A 22,848-nucleotide genomic window follows, 5' to 3' on the forward strand; every position below is an offset into this window, starting at 1 on the left:
AACTGGGAACATACCATTGCGTGGTGCACGTGAAAACCAAGCACGTCTCCTGGGCTTTCGGAGTAAATCACGCCGAGGAGCAATGGAGGGAAGCCATGCCCTGGGAATGTATATTGTACCAAGGAGAGGTGGCAGGAAACATGCCAAATTGTTTGCTCAAGCTTGCCTGCGTGCATTTCTATGTTCACCCTTTATGCGCTCGCTGGAGCGGTCAATCTGTGACATAATTTTCTGTGGTCCTTGTTCATTCACTTGTCTGATAATGCTGTGGGACTTTCCAAATATTTAGGCATCCCAAATAGAAGGTGAGGTAGTAATCAGGAGGAAGATTCTTTGATATTCATGGTTCTGAATAATTAGCCAGTGGTCCTGTATAGTATGGGCTAGTGCAGGAGTCTGCAACCTCTTTAAGGACTTCTTTGTGGCTCTCAGTGCTATAATTGCAAAGTTAAAAAATCCTCTCCTGATTATTTTCAATCTTCCAGTGAATGTCTAAAAGCTGAACAATGAAAAACTCATACCTGAATAGCAAACAATATGTGATCTCAAAACCTCGGAGAACTTCCCTGTTAATATGTGCAGTGCTTTGTGGGATATTTGTGTGTACTCTGCTTAAAATAGGGGTTGCAAAAAGTACGGTTTAATGTTATTTGTTAAGTACTGTCTTGTATTCACATGCATTGCAGCTCTTCAATGAACTTGGGGAAAAAAAGGGCTGCTCTTTGCTTTTGTTTGCCAACCCCTGCTCTAGTGTATTGAGCATTGTACTGGGATTTAGGAAACTGGCGGTATGTTCCTGTCCCAGCCACTGGTCTGGTCAGCCTCAGTTTCCATGGGGGAGGGATAGCTCGGTGGTTTGAGTGTTGGCCTGCTATATCCAGGGTTGTGAGTTTAATCCTTGAGGGGTCCTTTTAGAGATCTGGGATTAATAGATTAAAAAAAAAATCTGTCAGGGATGGTGATAGGTACTGCAGTGAGGGCAGGGGACTGACCTTTTTGACCTCTCAAGGCCCCTTCCAGTTCTATGAGATAAGTATATCTCCATAATTTTTCCCCTTGATGTGTAAAATAGGAATCATGCTACTGACCACATTTTTAAAACACTTCAAAATCTACTGATGGAAATTCTACATTGGAGCCAAATATTTACTCCTGCGAGAATTCTGCACCACGATATTTTAAAATTCTTCATATTTTGTTTCTCAAAATAATGCAATATAATCACCCTGGTTTTTAGTTATTTTGGTAATTTCATTTCAGCTACAGTAGACTAGACAGTGAATAGGGATAAGGAGCATTAGAGGAAATCCCTTCCCCCGGTCTAACAGTGTAGCTGGTATTGACCTTTTACTTCTAGCTATTAGTTAACGAACACATGCAGCCATATGCTCAATGTTACATCATAGGCAACCAAAGAGCAAGTAAGGGCTGGCAACTCAGATTCACTATTTATCATGACTACTGACCGTCTTCAGATAGAGCAGGAGCAGACAGCTCGGGGAGCACATTTTGAGAGGAAATATTTTCAGTCCAAACATTTGGACCCGTTCTAATCACTGATGTACCATAAGCACTTCTAAGGCCAGATTGTCCTTTACGTTAAGGCTCCTTTGCACCCTTATAAAGCAGCCTTACAACTTTTACATCTGTTTTAGACTCCTGGGAGAATTCACTAAAAACAACGTGTACAGTTTGCTAAACAGGCAGGAGGCTACACTGTGCTCTGCCTGAGGGGACAGAGCCTACCCCAAACCTTCCTGCCTCAGAAACACCCCCAGATCCCTGCCCCTCAGCACCAAGCACATTATCTCTTCCTCTTTCTCCCTCCCTCTCTCTCACACACGCGTAACAGCCTAACCCTTCCACCCTGGCAGTAATTTTACATCTCTACTAGCTGCTCTGGGCACCCAAACTGACCTCCCTTCTGCAGTGATAGGGAAGGACTCATGATCTCATGATGACCACTCTTGGAAGCAAAGAAATCAGTGGGGGGACATGAATTCTACACATACACAGTGAGTCACCCTGGGGGAAACACATTATCCAGGAAGTACATTTTCCAATGTTTGGCACACTAAACAGGGTTACCATATAAACAAGAGGACACACTTGGAGGGAGTGTATCTGTATCAGTATGTACCAACTCACACTGTATTAATGTCAAAACAAAAAGCAGTCAAGTAGTCCTTTAAAGACTAGCAAAATAATTTCTTAGGTGAGCTTTCGTGAGACAGCCCCACTTCTTCAGCCCATAGCCGTACCAGAACCGACTCAATATTTAAGGCACAGAGAACCAAAAACAGTAATCAAGGAGGACAAATCAGAAGAAAAGGATCAAGGTGAGCAAGTCAGAGTGGAGGGGTGGGGTGGGGGGAAGGTCAAGAATAAGATTAAGCCAAGTATGCAGACGAGCCTCGATAGTGACTCAGAAAATTCCCATCCTGGTTCAAACCACATGTTAATGTGCCGAATTTGAATATAAAAGCCAGCTCGGCTGTTCCTCTTTGAATAGCGGTGCGAAAAATTTTCAGTAACACGCATTCTCTTAAGTCGTTAACAGAATGCCCCATTCCATTAAAATCTTGCCTAACTGGTTTGTGGATCTGGAGTGTTTTGATGTCTGTTTTGTGCCCGTTAACCCTTTGTCTAAGGGAGTTAGAAGTCTGTCCAATATATAAAGCATCTGGGCATTGTTGGCACATGACGGCGTATATGATGTTAGTAGAGGAGCGTGAGGAAGTGCCCGTGATTCTGTGAGTAACCTGGTTAGGTCCAGTGATGGTATTTCCTGAGAAGATTTATGGACAAAGCTGGCAGCGGGCTTTGCTGCAAGGAAAGGTTCCAGGACTGGTTTTCCTGGGGTATAGACTGTGGCTGTTTGTGAGGATCCTCATAAGGTTGGGAAGTTGTCTGTACGAGAGAACAGGCCTGTCGCCTAGGGCCTTCTGGAGTGTGGCATCCTGATTAAGGATAGGTTGTAGGTCTTTAATAATTCATTGCAGTGGTTTGAGTTGGGGGCTGTAAGTGATGACCAGTGGTGTTCTGTTCTTGGCTTTTTTGGGCTGATTTTGAAGTAGCTGGTCTCTGGGTTTTCGTCTCGCCCTGTTGATTTGTATTTTTACTTCTCCTGGTTGGTAATTCAGGTTTATGAATATTTGGTAAAGATCTCTTAGTTTTTGGTCTCTGTCAGTTGGATCAGAGCAAATGCAATTGTATCTAAGAGCTTGACTGTAAACAATGGATCTAGTTATGTGTGCAGATTGGAAGCTAGAAGGGTGTAGGTAAGTATAGCAATCAGTAGGTTTTCAGTACAGTGTGGTACTGATCAGGCCATCCTTGATTAGTACTGTAGTGTCCAGGAAATGGATCTCTTGTGTGGCGTAATCAAGGCATAAATTGATGGTGGGGTGCAGATTGTTTAAGTCTCTGTGGATTTCTTCTAGAATCTCTATACCATGGGTCCAAATCATAAAGATGTCGTCAATGTATCTTAAGTAGAGGATGGGTAATAGGGGACGAGAGCTGAGGAATTGTTGTTCCAGGTCAGCCATAAATATATTAGCGTATTGTGGGGCCATGCGGGTGCCCATAGCAGTTCCACTAATCTGGAGGTATAAAATGTCCCCAAATCAGAAATAATTGTGTGAGAGAACAAAGTTACAGAGGTCAGACACCAGACTGGCTGTGGTGACATCAGGGATGGTGTTCCTGATTGCTTGTAGCCCGTCTTTATGTGGAATATTAGTGTACAAAGTCTCGACGTCCATTGTGGCAAGGATGGCATTATCAGGAGCTTTTCTGATGCTTTGTAATTTCCTCAGGGAGTCGGTGGTACCTCGGAGATAGCTGAGAGTGTTGGTGGCATACAGTTTGAGGAGGGAGTCCACGTAACTGGATAGTCCTGTGGTAAGGGTGCCAATACCCCAAATGATAGGGCATCCAGGATTTCCAGGTTTGTGGATTTTGGGAAGTAAATAGAATAATCCAGGCTGGGGCTCAGATGGTGTGTCTGAGTGAATGAGGTCCCGAGTAGCAGCAGGGAGTTCCTTAAGTAGTAGTTGTAATTTCCTTTGGAATTCCGAAGTGGGATCAGCGGAGAGAGGTCTGTAAAATGTGGTGTATTAATGTATTATATAACATGTATGGTTGGTGTGTGTGTGTGTGTGTGTGTGTGTATAGATAGATATATATATATATGTAAAATAGCATGCACGTGAGTTGGTAGATACTGATACAGATACACTCCTTCTCAGGGGTTTCCTCTTTTTTGAAAGGTCAAATAGGGAAACCCTAACACTGACTGCCATATCCTGTGCCTGAAGGTAGCATGTTTTAGTGCTTGGAATGGCTCAATGAAATACAGTTAATCCAGAAGCAGGAGGCTGGAGCTCATCTCGGTCTCAACAGAGGAAACGTACGAAGCTCTGAGCAGTAAGTTGAGATTTGAGCTGTCTTGTTTGGCTCTGATTCCAGAAGCTGACGCTTCCATAGATAGCCCTTACTGCAGGCCTCTATTGACATCCATTGACAAGAGCAAATGCGTTGGTTGGCAAATATTTGTGTTAGAAGTTCTCCCCTGGGTTCAAGGACTATGACGGAGATCAATGCTCCTTCAGCCTTTCAAAGCAGCCTGCCCTCAGTATACCCAGGCCAGCTGCCTCTGGAAAAAAGGGCTGAGATGAGCAATTCCAGGAAATCATTGAGAGCAGCAGCTTTATTTACATGGAGCTAAGAAGAAGCAAGCCTCACTTCTCCCCCTCCATAGAGTAGGGACTGCATGGACAATGGTGTTTTTGAGACACTTGGGCATGGAAGACAATCCACTGTGAATGAGGTGTGCCTGGATCCCCCCCACATGGACCAGCTGTTGAATGTGGGGGGTGGCAATAAGCTGTTGGTGAGAGGCAGGAAAGCAGGTGAGTGCTGGAAATGACACCTGAGCCACTGGTGTGGATATAGATACAACCAGGGGTGCCTGACATGTACAAATTCCCAACAGCAAAATTGAACTGCCAGTCAGTGCACCATGAGGGGGAAATCATGCATATAAGTGGATCCATACATGGCACATGGAGTCAGGGATGTAAACTGTGAAAAGAGCCTTCCGCAAGATAAACATGCGGAAACAGAGAGCTTCAAGGAAGGTGATTCCTTCTTCACAGTTAATATTGTCTCCCCCTCTGGGTTTGCAGTCTCCAGAGCCCCTCTGCCACATGGGGAAGGATTTGAAAAGCTGATCTTGACTTTCATTGGTGTCTGCAGAGCTAATAAAAATTCAGACATCTACTGTGTCCATCTCCCCCTGAACCAGCTCTGCCAGCAGGTCACACTGGGCTCCAACAAGTGCCTTGATTTCTGTGTGTATGTTCTCTGTCTTTCTGTCATCCTTGGGATCCCAGCATTTGTACTCTCAGCTGTGCATAGATGTTGGAAGCCAAGCTGGCACTGTGTCCCCAGGGTCTTAGCTGTGGAGCAAGAGAGTTAAATAAGCCGGCCTATTCTGAGCTGCAAATAAAGGAAGGTCTACACTAGACCTGAAAGTTGATCCTAGATACATGATTCTAGCTACCACAATTGCGTAGCTTGCGTCAACTTACACAGCTGTCCTCGCTGAGGGAGGTCAGTGGGAGAAAGTCTCCCGTTGACCTCCGTCACTCATTGCGATAATGAGAAGTACAGGGGTCAACTGTAGAGCCCTGATATTTTGATTTGTTGCATGTCCATTAGGTGCATGAAATCAAACCCCAGAAGACTGACCCTGACCGGGTCGATCTCCTTGGAAGTGTAGATGTACCCTACGGGAATTGATTGGCTTTGGATCCTTCTTGGTGTGAGAGTTCTGGAAGATAGGGAAATAAACCCAATGAACTTCAGCCCCTGTCCTTCCTACCTGCCCGCTGACAAGTGCCCTGACCAATTGTTACTGCTAGTTTTCATTCAGTTACTTTGTGCTTAGCCCTGTTTCCAGGAGAATATGTGAAAGGCCAGATCTAGTGTACTAGACTCAGGGCTTGAACTGGAATCCCATGGGAGGGCATCTCCTTAAAAGGAATGTCCATAACCAGGTGTCTCTTTGGGGAAGGTGAGTGAGCACATTCAGCTGCAAACAAAGGTTAGTGGCTTTGATTCTTACAGGGATGCTGTGTTTGAACAATGTCCTGATCCAAACTGGGCATTATAGGTGCTTCTGAAAGGTATGTATTCAGTAGCAATGTACTTTCTGAGGCCTGGGCTCAACTAGTCTCCTGAGGGCCTGGATTTTTATATTCCACCGTATGGTTCTGCAAAGCACTCTGAAAGGTCCTCAGTGTTACTGGAAGCTAAACAGGCCTTGCAGTCCACCCTGAAAGTGGCTATGCATAGGTTTGTTGCTGCTGTTTTGGACTATACAGAAGACAGCAGTTTTGCATCACAAACCATTATGCAGAAAATGGAGGGGCTAGAAATAAGCCTAGGCAAATTTCAGCTGCATCTCTCCCTTCCACCAGCAGCCTCTCTCATACACCTTCACCATTGTTTTGGTCAGTATAGCATGTTAGCTTGGGGGATGGCGGGGCTCTTTTTTTTTTTTCGCTGGTGGAGACAAGCATATTGTGGGTCTGCGCTGTGCAGTATCCAGCTGTGTGCTTTAAAATAGGTTCTGCTCTAAAATATCTTTCACCCTCCCTGTCTAGCCCAGTGCTGGGACTGTAATAAAAAGTCTGTGTGGAGACTGGGCTGAGCTCCCCAACTTCACGTTGTTGATGATTTTCACCAGCTAAGATAGGCTGTAATCCAAATCTACTTTACCATTTATCCCCCGACCACCTGCATCCCATCTCTCCAGGCAGCTAGTTGTTACTGTTCCATCCACCCACCTGCTCATCTCGCCAGCCGTGCTTCCTGCTCCGCGCTGGCCGATAAGGGAGCTGTTCTGTCTGCAAGCACCCATCGAGCAAGGCCCCTGTCTAGATTAACAGAGTGAGAGCGAGTCATGGAGCGGAATGTTTTTCATTTGTTGCCAGCCCTGAGCATTCCTCCTGGGGGCACACGTACTGTGAACATACAGACACCACCTGAACCCACTCCACTCCACTCTGCAGTGGTCCTGCGCTTCCTCTGCAGGGAGCACGGTTGGTTTCCTTCCTTTTTCTGTGCTTTCCAGCGAGCCATTTCCATTGCAGCCCAGGGTCTCTCTTGCATTTGTCACCACCCTGCCTCTTCCGTGGGCCAGCCAGGCTTTTTCTCTGTGACCCGGCATGAATGCTTTACCAAAAATTTGAAAGCAGCTTCTATTGTGCTTTTGCCCAGGGAGATTGTGCCCTTAGCCCTGTAGACCACAGCCTTGTTTTCTTGTGATAATGCAGTAGATGTTTCAATGAGGATCATGAGCCATTTGCTCCAAAGATCAGCAGCCTTAGAGGCAAGTTAACTAGTGAGCGGAAAGTATCAATGGGGAAGGAGGAGAGCTCTGCTGGTTTGGTTGCAGCTGCTGTCCTATACCTCCAGCCCTCCTTCCCCTCCCGAACTGGGGTTTGAAAGCAAACCCACAGAGCAAGCAGCGAGGGGGCTGCTGTGGTGGACATATGCGTGGGAGAGAGCTCGGGAGAGGGAAAGAAGCAAGCATGAAAGCCCGGCGGAGGAAAGTAAGTAAGCTGCCGGCTGTGTCTCATTCATCCAGAGTGTGGTTCAAACAGCAGGCTTGTGGCTCAGAGAAGCTTTCAGTCTTCTTGCAGGCCACAGTGCCTGTGAATTCAGCACAGAGCATATAATAGCACCAGGAGAATCTAATGTAGAAATCTTTGTTTGCAGCTCTCTCAAGCCGGGAGGGAAATGGCTTTGTTTGGCTACGCACTCAGGTTGTGTTTTTAAAAAGTGCCCCCCTTCCCGTTCTTTTGTCAATAGGAGGGAGGACAGTGCCGTGGGTTATTGCTCTTGCCTGGGGAACTGGGTTCAAATAGGACTTGCATCACCGGCAACCACGCCAGCATCACTTCTCCCCATGTGTGCCTGGGCTACGATCTTCTCCCGTTTTAAAAAGCAAAGTAGGGGCACAGTTGCCAGTTTGCTTGGATTGAGAGACTTCCCCAAGCTCCCAAGGTGCTGCAGGGTGTGTTGCTGGTGCGTCAGTAGTTGGTGCGCTGGATAGACTGATGTAGTGCCTAATGGTACTGGGGAGGCTGTACTGGTGGTTTTGTGCTTTGGGTACCGCATCAAAGCAAGCTCCTGACCGTGTGTGGTCAGTCAGTGGCGAGCCCAGGGTATTGCTCACAAGGAGAGGAGTGACAGCTGTGTTGCCCAGGCACGAGTCTCCAGTAGCAGTCGTTGAGGTCTTCCCAACAGTATTCCACTGCACACCTTGCTGAGGTTCCTTCCCCATGGTAGCCAGGCACCGCTGCCTGAATCGATCATGGCCCACGACAGAGAGGAACAGGTCTCTGTGCCAAAGCTGCTCTCTGAAAAGGAGGAATCCAGGTGTGATGCCCAGTGTACACAACCACATTTGCACCTCAATTACCTGGTAAGGGAAAGCCAGCAGGATGGTGGGCTCACGTGGGGTCATTCCTTGGGATGTGTGCTCAGCTGGGAGTGAGTTCTGCAGCCCTGGGCCTTCATCCAGGGTAGCAGAAATGGAAGTGATTTGTATTTCCTGAATAAGTCTGTAGCCTGGTCATATCAGATCCCAGACTGATACAGTTAGGTCCATGTCTGTATCACGCTGCATTGGTGGAGATATGCAAGCAGAGCTGCGTAACATGCCTGGACTATGCTACCCTGGCTCTTTTCCTGGTTATTAATAAGACTTGCACAGATATGTGAGCAAACAATTAACACCTGAAGGAAGTTTCTGCACATACTAGAATAAGGCAAATGTCTGGGCAGGACAAACACATGATGACTCTTTCGTATCCCTCATAGATTTCAGAGTGTACCCCTTTTGTAGTCATGTCATTCCATGTTTCATGCTAATTGACAGAATTGGTAAAGAAACTGTAAAAGTAATATGAAATCTGTAAGGGATTTATTTCTTTTTAAAAGCTTAAGGTTGTACAGCTGTTGCCAACATTAATACATCACACGTCCGTGTGTCAGATGAGCATCATAGTGCCAACCAGGAGGGAGATGGGTTTGGAACGTGTTCATTTTTTAGCCCTGCCCATTTCTGACTGGATGACACACTCGGGTGCATGCTCCAAGACTACTGTGGCTCTCTCTTTCACTGGAAGTTTCACTTGTACCAGCAGTGAATTTCGTCCTCTCCATAGTGATTCTCTTAGACCAGTGGTTCTCAATGGGCCAGTCCACAGAAGCATTAGTCTTTGAGGTCTCCCTGATGCAGTTTAGGAAAGCAGCAAGCTGGTCCGTGCTGCAAAAAAGGTTGAGAGCTTAGACTACGGGATGGTTTTCTGTTTTTATCCTGCCAATACATGAAATGAATTGCACCAATAGATTTTAAGATTGGAAGGGACTGTGAAGTAGTCTGACCTACCAGATAACACAGATCAGAGAATCTCACCAACTGATTTCTTCATCCAGCCTGTGTATATCTTTTGGAAAGATATCCAATCTGCTAGTGGTGGCGAATCCACCATTGGCCCATCCACCATTGCTAAAGAATTTGTTAAAGTGGCTCATTCCTGTTAGTTAAAAGTTTGTGCCTCATTTCTAATCTGCATCTGTGTGGGTTCATCTTCAGACAATTGGATCTTGCTACATGAAAGAGCCTTCACCTATCAGAAATCTCTTCCCCAAGTAGGCTTTTCCATTGTCCTCAGGTGACCTCATAGCCTTCTCTTCAGCTAATCAAATAGACTGAAACTTATCAGACTCTCTTGTTTTTCAGACCTGAAATCATCGAGTAGCTTTTTTAAAATCTTTTCCATGTTTTTTTTTTCCACACTTCCTTTTTAAAATGTTCAGTCTAGATCTGAATGATCTCACTAAGGCCATCTACGGTGTCCCCCCTCCTGCCAGCTCCTGTGCTTTGTGGACTGTGCAGTGAGAGGTGCTGCCATTCCTTGGCGCACACAGTTCAGGGAGGTGGTGGCTGTCTGCAGAATCAAGAGACATAGCTGGCACCACCTGAGTGAGGAGCTGAGCTCACCCAGCTGGCTGAGCAGTACGTGTACGTGGGTCCCATTGGGTTTGGGTCAGGCTACAGGCCTATAAAACAAACGCTAAGATTGTGTCTACACTAGCATTCCTCTTTCGAAAGAGGCATGCAACTGAGAAAAATTGAAAATGCAAATGAGGCAGATTTACATATCTGGCAATTTAGTTGCATATTCTTCTTTTGAAAGAAGAAAAGTGCAGATGCTGTGCTTTCAAAAGTAAACTCCATCTTCGAAAGAACGCTTCTTCCTATTTTAATGCTTTTCTTCTTTTGAAGGGATATGCAAATGAGGTGCCAGATATGTAAATCTGCCCCTTATTTGCATTTTTGATTTTCCTCGTTTGCATGCCTCTTTCGAAAGAGGAGTGCTAGTGTAGATGTAGCCCAAGGGTTTGTCTATGGAGAGAGAGGCCAGAGAGTTAATTTGATACATTGAAAGATATACGTAAAGTGGATTAGTTAAACCACGTTAAACCTCTGGACCAAAGGTTCCCAACCTTTTTATAGTGCAGACCCCCAGTCATCTCGTCGCCCCCCGCCAATAAAAAACCATTCACAGACCCCCATCAAAGCTATTCTAGACACTATGTGCAATTCATTAAGTGAAGAAGAAAACCCCAACATAGATTTTCAGACAGCAATTCATAACATTATTGGGAGAGATTTAATTTAAAAATAATAATTGATTGTAATTTTGCAATTTATTTAAAACTTTTCTATGACCATTTTTATTCATCTTTTTTTTTCCACAGACCCCCTGCAGTGCCCTCTCAGACCCTAAGGGGTCTGTGAACCCCAAGTTGGGAACCACTGCTCTAGACTGAATTAGGGCTACTTTAATTCTAAGTGCAGCCACACAGGGATTTAATGTGGCTTAATTAATCCACTTGAAAAAATTATTTGACTGACTCTGCTGAGCGACCCTGTATAGACGGGTCCCGACGGAGGGCTATCGGGAGGAAATTTCCCCCGGTGGGTAAGTTCTTAGGGGTTTCTTCCATTTCCTCTAAGGCATCTGGCTCTGTCCACTGTCAGACACATGCTGCGGCCACTGTGCTTATCTCTCCGGCTGTTTCCTGTGAGCCTGTATGGCAGCGGAGCCTGCATTCAGTCACCTGCGTCTCCTTTAGGCCCTGCTCTGAGGACTGACTTACCCAGGGCTCTGGATTGCTGCAGGAAAGTAGTTGGGTAATGAGAAGAATGGAATTCCCTTACAGGAAACATGCACAACTGAGGCTGCTTTGCCTGCAAACCAGCGGATGACTGGCCTGGGAGTGGAGCCTGGCTTGTTTGGGATGGGCCCTGCTGCCACCACTCCAGTCCTCCCATGGCCTTTCAGAAATGAGTGTTGTGGGTGCTTCTCCAACTGGAGTCTGGTCTGTCCAGTAAGTTCCCAGAGGGGGTGATGCCTCAGAGAGGCGGGACAACATCCCCTTCTCACCTTCCGTATTCTCTGTGATTTCAGGCAGTAGTGCTGGTGGTACAAGCCTGCCAGTCTCCCTCCGCCTCCCACTCTGGCAGGTGTTGTTTTGGAAATATTTCCAAGCAAGCCAGTAATATCCAGCACACACACTCCCTCTCTCCCGGGAGCTGCAGTCCGTGCAGGGAAGGTACTTGCTCCCAATCCAGCTAAATTACTATTGACTTGTGTTCTCTGTGCTCCACAAACATTTCACTCAGCCGTCACCAGCAGGGCCGGCAATCTCCTGCCAGGGGTAACTTGGGAGGCCAGCTGCGCAGGGCCGTTTTTCCTGCTCTTCCCCATCGATCAAAGCATTAAAGTGACGGCGGGGGAAATGCACACTCGGCTTGGGGGGGGGAAAGAGTCACTTTTCATTGGGAAGGGGGGGGCGGCGAGGGGGGGCGTGGATAGGGTTGAGGGGTACCTCCAAATGGAAAGCAGGGGGGGCCTGGCAGGGGCTTGTTCTACATTGCAGGGTTAAGGCGGCATAGATTAAGAAACAAGGCAGTTTAGCACCAGTTCCTCTTGTTCTGCAGGAAGCTGTGGGATGAATGGACCTGACCAGCTAGATCCTCTGCAGAAGGCTGCAGGGCTAATATAAATAATGGGCCAGATCCTGAGATGGTGTAAATTAATATTCTCAGCTGGTGTCACTCAGGCTAACAAAGGGTCTGGCCCATTATTTACAGCCTGCACCAAAGAAGCTGCGCTAATTTACACCAGTTAAGGATCTGGCTCTGTGTTTCCTTTGACTGGCAAGCCTAGTGTTGTTATTCTTGAGTCCTCTGGGAGGTTTTTTAGAGGCTTTTTGGTGACTGCTTTTGCTCGGTGCATTGCGGAGACCCTTCCTGCCGTAGAGTTTGAAGAGTTCCTCGGAACCCTGGTGTCTGTTTCGTGTGAGATGTGCCCGTTTTACCTGTACGTCTCCGCTTCCGCTCTGCTTTGTGCATCTGTTTTTGTTTTGTTTTTAAGAGCATCTGTGACTAATGCAAACACATGCTGTAGCCGGAGAGTAAAACCCTGCTGGATTGGCATGACAGCCACAATCTCATGGTAGTTCCCCATCAGCCACTGCCCCTGTTGGCTTTTGCTGTTGTCTAAAGGAAACAAATGGCATAGTTAGCCGGCAAACCTTTACCAGCTTCGAGCAGCAGAACCATGGCACTTGCACCAAAGTCAAACCAATCTGCCACCCTTTTTTAGAAGGTACACAAATGTACATTCCCAGCAGCTGCCTGCTTGTGTTGTCTCTGGGAGTTCCTAGTCCGGAGAGCAAGGGCCTGGCTAGGTGAAGAATTAGTCCCTGCCTCTAATGTATGCAGCTAGACATCTGCACTGAGATTGGAGCCCCACTGTGCTAGGTGCTGTACAGACACAGAGGAAGAAGCAGAACCCTGCCCTGAGGAGTTTATATTCCGAATAGGCAAGACCACAAGTCCTGGGCACCAAAAGATTGAGACTTGGCTAGAGTTACTCAGGAAGCCAGGACTTGAACTCAGATCTCTTCTGGATCGCATCAGAGCAAGTATTGGCCAGGGGGAGGGAGGGAGGAGACGGCCCCACAGTGGCGTCTTGCATTTAGTATGTTCTTTTCATTTAATGCTGATGCCGTGTGCTATCTCGGCAGCTTTGCAGCTTGAACTCTACGCCCCACAGAGCAGTGTCTCATGGGAAGGTGACCCAAGGTCGCCTTCCCACCCACAGCCCCATCCATGCGCTGCGCCCTCCTGCTGCACCGTATAGTAGAGTTCTCTGAAGATTTGAGGACAGCTGACTCCCTGTGGCCCTTTGGCCCTTTTCTTCCTGGGTCTGTCTGCAGAAGGTGCCTGTTGTTGCCAATTGCAATAGACATGATGATGCACACACCCCCACCTACTAAGGCTTGGAAGGTGGCAACTGACTTATTTTTCAGAGGCCACAAAGTCTCCATCAGGTGGCAGTAATGTCCATTCACAGTGATGAGAGCTAGATTGCAGCAGACAACGTAGCAGCGGAAAGCTGTGCATTTCTATCACTTATCCCCTTAACCAGCTGGTCCACCCTGCCAGGAGGCAGAACCGGGCTCTCCCAGAGTGGATCCCATTACAGTGCTCTGTGCAGCCCCTTTCAAAACCCTTCAGCTGCCTCTGCCCAGCTGCTGATACCTCCCTGCAACAGGTAAGTGTACCTTGGGGCATGCTCGCTTCTGGGGAGCCATAGCTGTAGTAGCTACGACAGGGGCTCAGGACTCTTGGGACCTATCCCTGACTCTGCCATCAGCTGGCTGTGATATGTCAGCCACGTCCCAGTTATGTCTGCAAAACAATAAAGGATCGTACCTTGTCTATGCTGGGCAGTTGTGCAGAGTGACCTTTCAGTTGTGACTTTAATTATTCAGAATTAAAATTCAGACTGATCACGGCCGTGCAGGTTCTCTCCTAGGCAGCAGAAAGGATACGAAGCACTGAACGTAACTTTGGATATTGACGAACAGAGTTTACCAGACCCACAATCATACAGCTGAGACCCCATGGTGTTAAGCTGTTGTTCAGAGGCAGGTTAGGATGACAGTGTAGGAGGGAACAGGGTCCAGTGAGACTTGGGAGACCCCAGTTCAGTTCCCTGCTCTCCCACGTAGTTGTGTAACTTAGAGCAAGTTACGGTGTGTCCATGCGTCAGTGTTCTGTCTGTACAATGGAGACACTAGTCCTGGCCTGCCTTACCTCATGGGGTGTGTGATGTTCAGTGCTCAGATACCAAGTGATGAGGGCCTTGTAAGTTCCTCATACATACAAAGGAAAGCCTCAGGGGCACATATCCCCTTTGTTATACAACCACCGTTATAGTTAGAAGCACTCAATTGGAGCTGCTGCATGTGGCCCTCTTTTTCTCCCTGCCCGGCTCTGAATGCACCTCTCACGCGAGCGCCCCCATTTACAAGAAGTAGGCCGTCTGCTGGTGCACTGTTACCAGGGACAGCCCTGAGCGGTGGACCTACCTTCTCCACCATGGGCACTGAGGCCCAGGTTTGGTACGTGTACAGACACACACCAGAGTGTTTAGAATGACCAAAGCCGAGGCCTGACCCTGAGGTGAATGCGAAGTGCCTAGGCAAACATTTGAACAGTGCCTGATGCGCTGACCTCTGTCAACTGTCCCTTTCCCTGAGGAGCCATTGGAGACAAGATCAGAAGCAAGCTGCATATCTGGGGGAATTAAAAACTGGAGAAGTGAACTCTGGGGTGTCGCTTTCTCAGGAGAAGTGGTGATGTTGGTCTTTTGTGTAAGAGCAAGGTGAGCCCCTCAGGGTCCCCATGCTGTTACACCGAGAGGCCAGGTTAGGACGTCCCTGTCGAACCTGAGTTCTGGCAGTTCATGTTTTCTGAGCATAAGCTGTCACGGGCTGGAGTGCACTTTGTCAGCCGCATACTGACCACAAAAGCTTATGCCCAAATAAATTTGTTAGCTTTTAAGGTGCCGCAGGACTCCTCGCTGATTTTGCTGAAACAGACTAACGTGGCTACCCCTCTGAAGCTATTTTTGAAGCATTTGACTGTGCAACATTCCTTTAATATGTTTCCGGTGTGTAATAAGTAGCTTATAGCAGGTCAGATCATTTAATATGATATGTAGAAAAGGGTGGTACGTGATAGATAAGCATTTCAGTAGAAGGTATAATTGGCAAGTCATGGGTACAAGCAACCTGATGACAAGTTTCACTTTTGACAGTTCACGCTTTATTAAAACATTTGCCTATCAGCTGCTAACCCTTTACAACTCTAAATTTAACTAAGATATAAGGTACAACCCATTTTGACATCAAAAAGCACCACAAAGATGCTTAGGGCTTTTTAAGTTTTTAGTTAATGCTTATAGTTAAGGTTACATCCACAGCCCTCTGATTGATGGGGTTCACATCTCCAGTTTTTAATTCCCCAAGATATGCAGCTTGCTTCTGATCTCCTTTGCACTGATATAACTCCGCTACCGTCAGCAAAGCTATTCCTGAGTCACCCCTGGGATCTGAACTGAGCCCAGCGTGCACACTAATGCAGCTGATGGTCAGAGGGTCCAGTCCTTCCTGTTTCTCTTTGTTCAGTGTGTAGCACAAAGAAGTGCATGTGTACAGCGGGGGGCGTTATCCCTCTTTCTCTAACATGGTGAAGTGTAGTATCATGTTACTGTACTCACAGGTGCTACCTGTTTTGTCACTAGGACTTCTGGGGTCACATCTGATGGTTCTTCACCCTTGAGTGAGCTGAGCAGCTCTGTGGTTTTGTTTTCAGCGAATTGTAGGAGAACTTGTCTGTCCTGAGCATATGTGGGTTGAATTGAGGGAAGGCAGTGGATGACTTTTAGCACCTGTGTGTCTTAGATTGTGTCCTTATTGAAGAAACGGGTGGGTTACAGCTCCAATGAAAGCTGCTGCACCAGCTAGCCTGAGCTGAAAGCACCACTACACCTGGGGGATAGGGTTTGCTCTGTGCATGGGAGGGGGAATGGAGAAACACCCAGGCGGGAGGCAAGGCTCCTTCCGGCATCCAGAAAGTTAGCAGAAGGATGCGGTGAGTCAGATGTGGCACTTGGGGGTTCATAGAAGAAAAACATCTAAGGATTGTAGGGCAGAGTTAAGGTTATTAGTGACTGTGAAGTTCCAGATTTTCAAATGTTTGTTGCACATTGCTTTTCATGTTTAAGCAAGACAAAGCTGCAGTCTCATGTCTGTCTAATAACAGTCTTACCAGGTCATTTTAACCTTCCTATTCTCTCTCAGGATCTGATTCTCAGTGGAAGTTAGCAGGAGAATTCCTTCCCCGCTACCCGGAAAAAAACCCACACGCATGCCATCTCCCTTGCCTGTCTCCCACTGCATTCCTAAAGTACAGAAGTAGAGGGAGACCAATTCTGGCATTCTGTCAAGGAATTAATTGAAAAATAAAATCATTAGATGGGAACTCCAGAAATGCAAAATTGTTTAAGGGGGGAAGAACGGTGCGAGCTTTTGTCAGGTTAATTTCTTCTGTGTTGATGCTTTGTGACATTTCCTTGTTGTTTATCTTTGGCAGCAGCTGTAATACTAAAAGAAAATGCACAGCTTGTTCCATTTATTTATTTTACACCTTTCTACAGTCCTACGGTATGTTTGTTTGTTTGAGAAACCCAGCGAGGCTTTTGATGTCGGAGAGCAGGATTTAAACAGCTGTTCTCCTTGTGGAGGTGTGCTTCTCATGGGAGGAGGCTCCATCCTCAGCAAGCAGAGCTACAGGTCTCCCTTGATGAGGGTCACTAGGCTGGGTGATAATTTTTCCTGGATGCTCGCCTGGAGCTTGAAATGAATTCACTTTCTCCACACTTGCCATCCTCTGGCTTTGCTTGCAGCAAGCGTTTGCTCAAGTGGGTTATTCCTAGTGTCACACCTCAGAAAGCTGCCGTCGAAGGTGTGCACAAGAGAGTTACCGCTGGTGGTGCTGGTGCCATGATCCAGCATGGGCGCAGAAAAGCCCTGTGGGATTTATGTGACAAATCCCAACTAACCAGCACAGCCTGAGCCCTGCACAATGTGTGTGATCAATCCAGGGCAGACAGTGTTGGCCCATAGGCACATGGACTGATTCCCCAAGCATGCCTTGCAGCCCTATCTTGGGTGGATCACTCCCTGTCTTCTGACAAACAGCAGGGGGCTCAGCCTCCTCGGCTGTGCTTGTCATGCGGGGAGCCCTGCCGTGAATACCCCATGGGAGCCCACTGCCCATGAAACAGGGTCCCCTACAAAAGGATCAGAGTGCATCAATGACGTGGGCACAATGCGTTCCCTTAAAGCAGGACGGGGGGTGCTTCCAAACCAAGTCCTGTTACTGCAGGGGCGGGAAAGGGGTTAAATCTCCTTCCAGTTTCGGAGCCAGTGATTCAGAGCTGTAGCTCACCACCCCCTGAAACACCCGGCCCCGGGGAGCACCCTTGATTGGGGAGCAGGTCTAAATCAGGCTGCATCTCTGTGGCACAGCCCCAGCGTTGTTAACACCAGCCAAGAGAGTGACAGGCACTTAGTTCATGCTTTGCCGCACCTGCCCTTCTGTTTCCGGCTGCCGCCGCTGCTACAGCTCCCATTACCTCCCTGCAAATTCAATTTCCAGAGGCCATTGTGCGCTGCCAGAGCCTGATTATTACGAAGAAGCAAATGATAGTTGAGGGCTTTAAAACGAGCCTCTCAGAAGAGCTAGAGCAGGGGAGAGGAAGCTAACGAGGAGAGGAGAAGGCATCTGCAGCCCAGAGTTGCTGGAGGGGGGATCAGGGCAGCCGGCTTCCCTCCTGGAGACATCATCCAGGGGACATTATCCTGGTGGGGAAGCTGCTGGTTGCCTGGCTCTGCCCCACCCCCACGTGCTCTAATCCCCCTGAGAACAGGTATGTGCGCTGTCGCCCCTCTCCTGCCTTCACCTCTGCTTCCTGTGATGAAACCCTGCACGCGCACACGCACGCACACATGACATCTGCTGCACCCCCTGGGGTGCAAGCGGCCTCCATTGCCAAGGGGGATGACCCTGGATCCCACCTTCCCCAACACACACACACTGCAGAGCAGCATGGGGAAGGATTTGAACTCCCCAGGAGCCCTCTCCTGCCTTCCTCGCTGCTCCCAGACAAGCCCACAGGAGTAAGAGCAGCATGGGAGCTTCCACAGCCCATCCTCATTGCTCCCCCAGCGTGCCCCAGACCCCACAGGAGCAGAGAGTGGGATGCAGGCTCACTCCATCTCCTCCTGCTCCTCTGAAGGCAAGGAGCCCCCTTCAGCTTGGCTGAGGTGGAGAGATTAGAGCACGGGCCTGGGAGCCGGGACCGCCTATGTTCTAATCCCCGCTGTGGCAGAGCTGGGCTTCGAAGCATTTGAACTCGGTCATTGCCAGCCCTGTGCGCTGCTCAGCGTTGGCAGAGCCCAGAGAGTAGGGGTAGGGGAACCTTCTCGGACGCTGGCTGCAGTGAGGTGCAGGTGTGTCTGTGAATTGTCTGTCTTCTCTCACGCGCCTTCTCCTCTGCCATCTGCCCTGCACAGATTCCCCCAAGAAGAAGAAGATACGTTCTGGAGCTTTGGACGAAATCCTGGAGCAACTGGAAGAGAGAGGAATAGATGATGCGGGTGACTAGCTGACTCACAGGCCGCTGCCCAGTGTCTGAGGGTAGGTGTTCCCCACAGGGGCGGAATCAGTTCCTCTGGAAATTCAGTGGTTTTATTATTATTTCCATTGCAGTAGCTTAGAAGTTCCACTCAGGGTTCGGGTCCGTTTGCACTAGGCGCTGTACAAAGATCACCCCTGCATCAGAGCTACAGTGTTTGTGTCAGACTGGAGGCAATAGATCAGTGTCTCTCAACCCATGGCACTCGCACCCTTCGGGATACATGAGAGAAGTCTGGGAGATACATGGCTCTCGAGCTGCATGTGGCTCTCTGAGCAATAAAATGTGGCTCCTGCTTGGAGCCGTGAGTGCTCGCCACCATTCTGTGCACATGCCCCAGCACTCAGAGGGAAAAGCACGTGATGGCGGTGGCTACGGTGAGTCAGTGTGTGTTAGCGGGGAGCCTGGGGGATGCCTGGCTCTGGAGGAGGGGTGAGTGATTGGGTCAGAGCAGGGGGCTGGGAGTGCATGGCTAGGGTTTATATCTCATTCTATAGACAGAATGTATACAATTAATGTATAAATTATATAATATCTATATCTATATGTATGTCTGAACATTTCAGGTACTGGGGGTAGTTCGTTAAAAAAAAAAAAAAAAAAAGGTTGAGAAACATTGCAATAGAGTCTCCAAAAAGATAAATGTGGCTGGAGTGGGGAAGGAGTCACAACTAAGATAAAATAAGCAGCTTAGCAAAGACTTGGAGATCTCAAGCTGCCACTTTCCTGGTCTTTTGAAAAGTGTGTGCATGCTTTGGCTGCAGTGGGTCGTGACTGCTGCAGAGGGAAAGGAAAGGACACCTTTACCTTCAGTGTGGAAACAGCCCTGCTCTTCCACGTTATGTAGCCCACCCCACTGCCACCTTCCAAAAGCACTTAAGAAGCATTAGCCCCAACGCAGTGTCATAACTGAGGTTTCACTGCAGGTCAGTTGCATAGCTCAGAAATGATCTAGCCACCCTGACTCGCACTTACCAGATGGCACTGCCTCAAAGTCTTGTTGTTCCATTAGCTAGAAGCAGCTCTGAACTGCTTTGTGATGTCCCCATGTGCATCCTGTCACCTTCTCACCAGGTTTTTTTGCCATGAATCTGGGGAGGTGGATCCGAATTGGGTTCGGTTCTGGTGCCACGTTTGGGCTTTGGGGTTCAATCAGTCGCCAGACTGCTAGCTTTGTGCGCTTTCAGGCGGCGCTGAGAGGAAAGCCAGTAGAGCTAGAGAAGACCAGATTCTCCCTCACCTGCCTCTGCCCCATTTGAGGAAACGGGGGGGCTTCCAAAAGAGCCTGTCTAGAGACCAGCCAGCCGCTGGTGCCACAAAATGGACAGCTTGGCAATCTCCTTCTCCTTGCTGCCACAGCTGACTTGCACCGCCTCACTCAATCTGCAGGGACTGGGCACCTCAAGGTCACTGAGATGGTCGGGGCCAGAAGGTCATGGAGCTGGATGACAGCTGGTATGAAACAGAGATCTTAGACCTGTTTTTAGTGAGGCAGGAAGCCACAGCACCATCACAGTGCAATGCAGTTGGTACCTCAACTACCTCAGTGGAGAGGCCCAAGAAGGAGTGGCATATAGACAGTGAGCTCCTCTGACCCATAAGATCGAACCCTCTGTGTACCTTGCTGTGCCAGTATGTGAGTGCCAGGCCCTTGTCTGTGCCCGGATGTGCCTGTTCCGTGGACAGAGACGTTGTCATCCTGGCGCTTGGCGGCAGCACTGAATTGGCTGGCAAATATGACAGAACTGAAATGCTGTGACAGTAAACAAAAGCCACCTAGCCCCAAAGTGCCATGTAATGGGATTCCTGTTGTTGCACTGCCTTCTGCCTTTGGCTGGTAAGCTCCTTAGAGTGGCTTGTTCATGCTGCCTTGAGTGGTGATTGGCACTGCTGTCTTGGGCTCTGTATCTCCTGCCTTCTGTTATGCTTCCATGGCTTGGGGCTCTGGGAGGCGACACAGTCCCGAAGGCTGTAGGGAGGATAGAACAGCTTGCTAGACCATAGGAAACCAGGCCTCCCACAGCCTTCTGTGCTTGCAGTTGCAGGTTATAGTTCCCCTTCTACCTCTTTCCTGGGCCCTTGCAGCAAATTCTGCTCACCCTGCACCAGTGCCTGCAACCAGTGGTGCTCATGCAAAGAAAGTGGCTGCTACAGATTTTTTTAAGTGAGTGTGCTTTTGGCACAAGGGACAGATGCCCTGGGACATTATACCCTTCGTGTGAATTCCAGCCTTCCTCTGCACAGTGTCGGATGTAACTTCATACTCTATTCGTAGACCTTGCTTCCTGGGAGCTTAGTTTCCATAGGTAAATGGATTTTGCATGTTTTTAATTGGGTAGCTCACAAATTCCTCTTCAGTGCAAGTAGCGCGATGTGGCTGCCTTTTCACCTTCCGCACGTGCAGGCACGTGCGAGGCAGGGTTTTGCATTTTTGCACCATCAAAAATGTGTGTGTACTGAAGGGTAGTAACTTTCATTTCAGAGCAGATCCCACTGTGGGTGCACAGGCTCCCAGGGCACTCAAAGGGATAATGTTCCTTGGGGCTTACCCATGCCCTGTGCCATCTCATGCTCTCGTGCGAGGGCATAAAGAGCTGAGCTATCAGGTCCCTCCACTCTCTTACTGACCTCGGCAGCAACATGGATCCTGGATCACTGCTCTTTCATAAGCTTCAAGCTTGTTAGTTCTGTGAAGCATCTTTTGTCTCTTTCCTTGGTGGTTCGTTCTTTTCAACAGGCCATTCCTGAAGTAAGAGGGAAGAGATCAGGAAATGTCCAACTGTGCACAGCAGGACAGGGTGCTAACTGCTATGGTAGAACCCAAGCCTTCAGAGTTTGAGTCCAGCCCAACTTACAATGGGCTCATCCTTCTCTTTGGGGGATCCCATGTTGTGATAGATACTTGCTGTGCAAAATATTCTTGTTGAGGATTAGTGCCATGGGTCAGACTTATCTGCTCAAGAAGTTGCTGCCTGTCCCCTCAGCCTAGAGAAGATGTCCATTGTTGAGGCACCCATGTGGAGACCACTGCAAGTTCTCTGAGCAGACAACACATCCTGAGGTCTATTAGAGAGAAGAAAAGCAGGGGAAAAAAAAGCAGTCAGCACTGAAGGCATCAGTGCCAATCCAACGGCACTGAGGCCATCAACGCACCTGAGTCCGGAAGTCACCTCAGCATGTACATGATGCCACTTGCCAGGCCTTACCTGCATCACCGCCAACTCTGGCTCAGGACGCTCTGTTCTTCAGTGTGATAGAGGAGAAGGTGGTAGAACTGTATTATGTCACTACGAAACTGGCTGAAACCTTGAAACACTTGAAAAAGGTTCTCAGTCCCCTCCCCGGCAAAGAACCTGACTGCAGATGTGTCATGGACAGGTTGGAGAGCTCCCTTCAACCTCTGTGGATATGAATCACTTGATTCCAAGCAACAGTGGGCTGCATGTGTGCATCCCAGAACTCAGCCATCAAAGTGCACTGTATGCCATTCCTGCCTCTCCTCCCGAGCTCAGTAGTGGTGGTCTTCTCAGAGAACATGCTACTGAAATACAGAAACAAGCAGAAGAGTGCCCACTGTTCACCCTTCTGCTTCAAAGCCATCAACTTCTAGAACTGGCACCGTCAGTACAGGGCAATGCCAATGAACCGTCACTGCCCAGAAATCAGCAACAACATAGCAGACTTGTGAGCAGACAGTGACCAATCACGTGTGGCCATTGCAGACATCAGTCGTAGAAGTGATTTACATCAGTGGAGACCCCATGAGACCAACTTGTTCGCCACCAAGAGAAACACACGTCGTCAGGACCATGGCTGTGGAGGAAGCCTGAGCTGTTCTGAATTTCTTCCTCCTGCAGTAGGACTATGAGTGTGTGTCTTCCAATTCCACTATGCCCCAGAGTGACTTCAAAACTCAAAAGAAGCAAAGCTATGACCTTGAGTTCTTTTCTATAATGGCAAAGCAAAACCCAACAAAGGAATGACCTAGGACTTTACACGATGGGTAAAAATTTTCAAAATGACTTAGAAGCTGATGTTCATTAACTTACAGTGAAAATCAGGTTTGTAAGTCATCAACATGCATTTGAAAATGCTGTGTGCACTGTCTGTGTAACAAATCAGGAAAGGAACCTGCTCCTAA

At 48.2% G+C, this 22,848-nt stretch overlaps 1 protein-coding gene across 2 annotated transcripts in view; it reads left to right on the forward strand.

The window, feature by feature from the left end:
• Window positions 1-22,848, forward strand: part of RBM19 (RNA binding motif protein 19) — a 127,600-nt gene that overhangs the window by 89,016 nt on the left and 15,736 nt on the right. Inside the window, exon 24 of one of the 2 annotated variants that reach the window (XR_012647999.1) lies at window positions 13,591-18,709. Coding sequence is in view for 1 of the 2 variants with exons in the window: in XM_075012654.1 (XP_074868755.1) it covers window positions 18,586-18,677 (92 nt within the window). In the remaining variant the exon portion in view is untranslated. The remainder of the gene's footprint in view (window positions 1-13,590; window positions 18,710-22,848) is intronic. The other variant, XM_075012654.1, reaches the window with a different exon arrangement.

This window comes from Carettochelys insculpta, chromosome 18, assembly GCF_033958435.1.
Source record: "Carettochelys insculpta isolate YL-2023 chromosome 18, ASM3395843v1, whole genome shotgun sequence".
Lineage (NCBI taxonomy): Eukaryota > Metazoa > Chordata > Testudines > Carettochelyidae > Carettochelys > Carettochelys insculpta.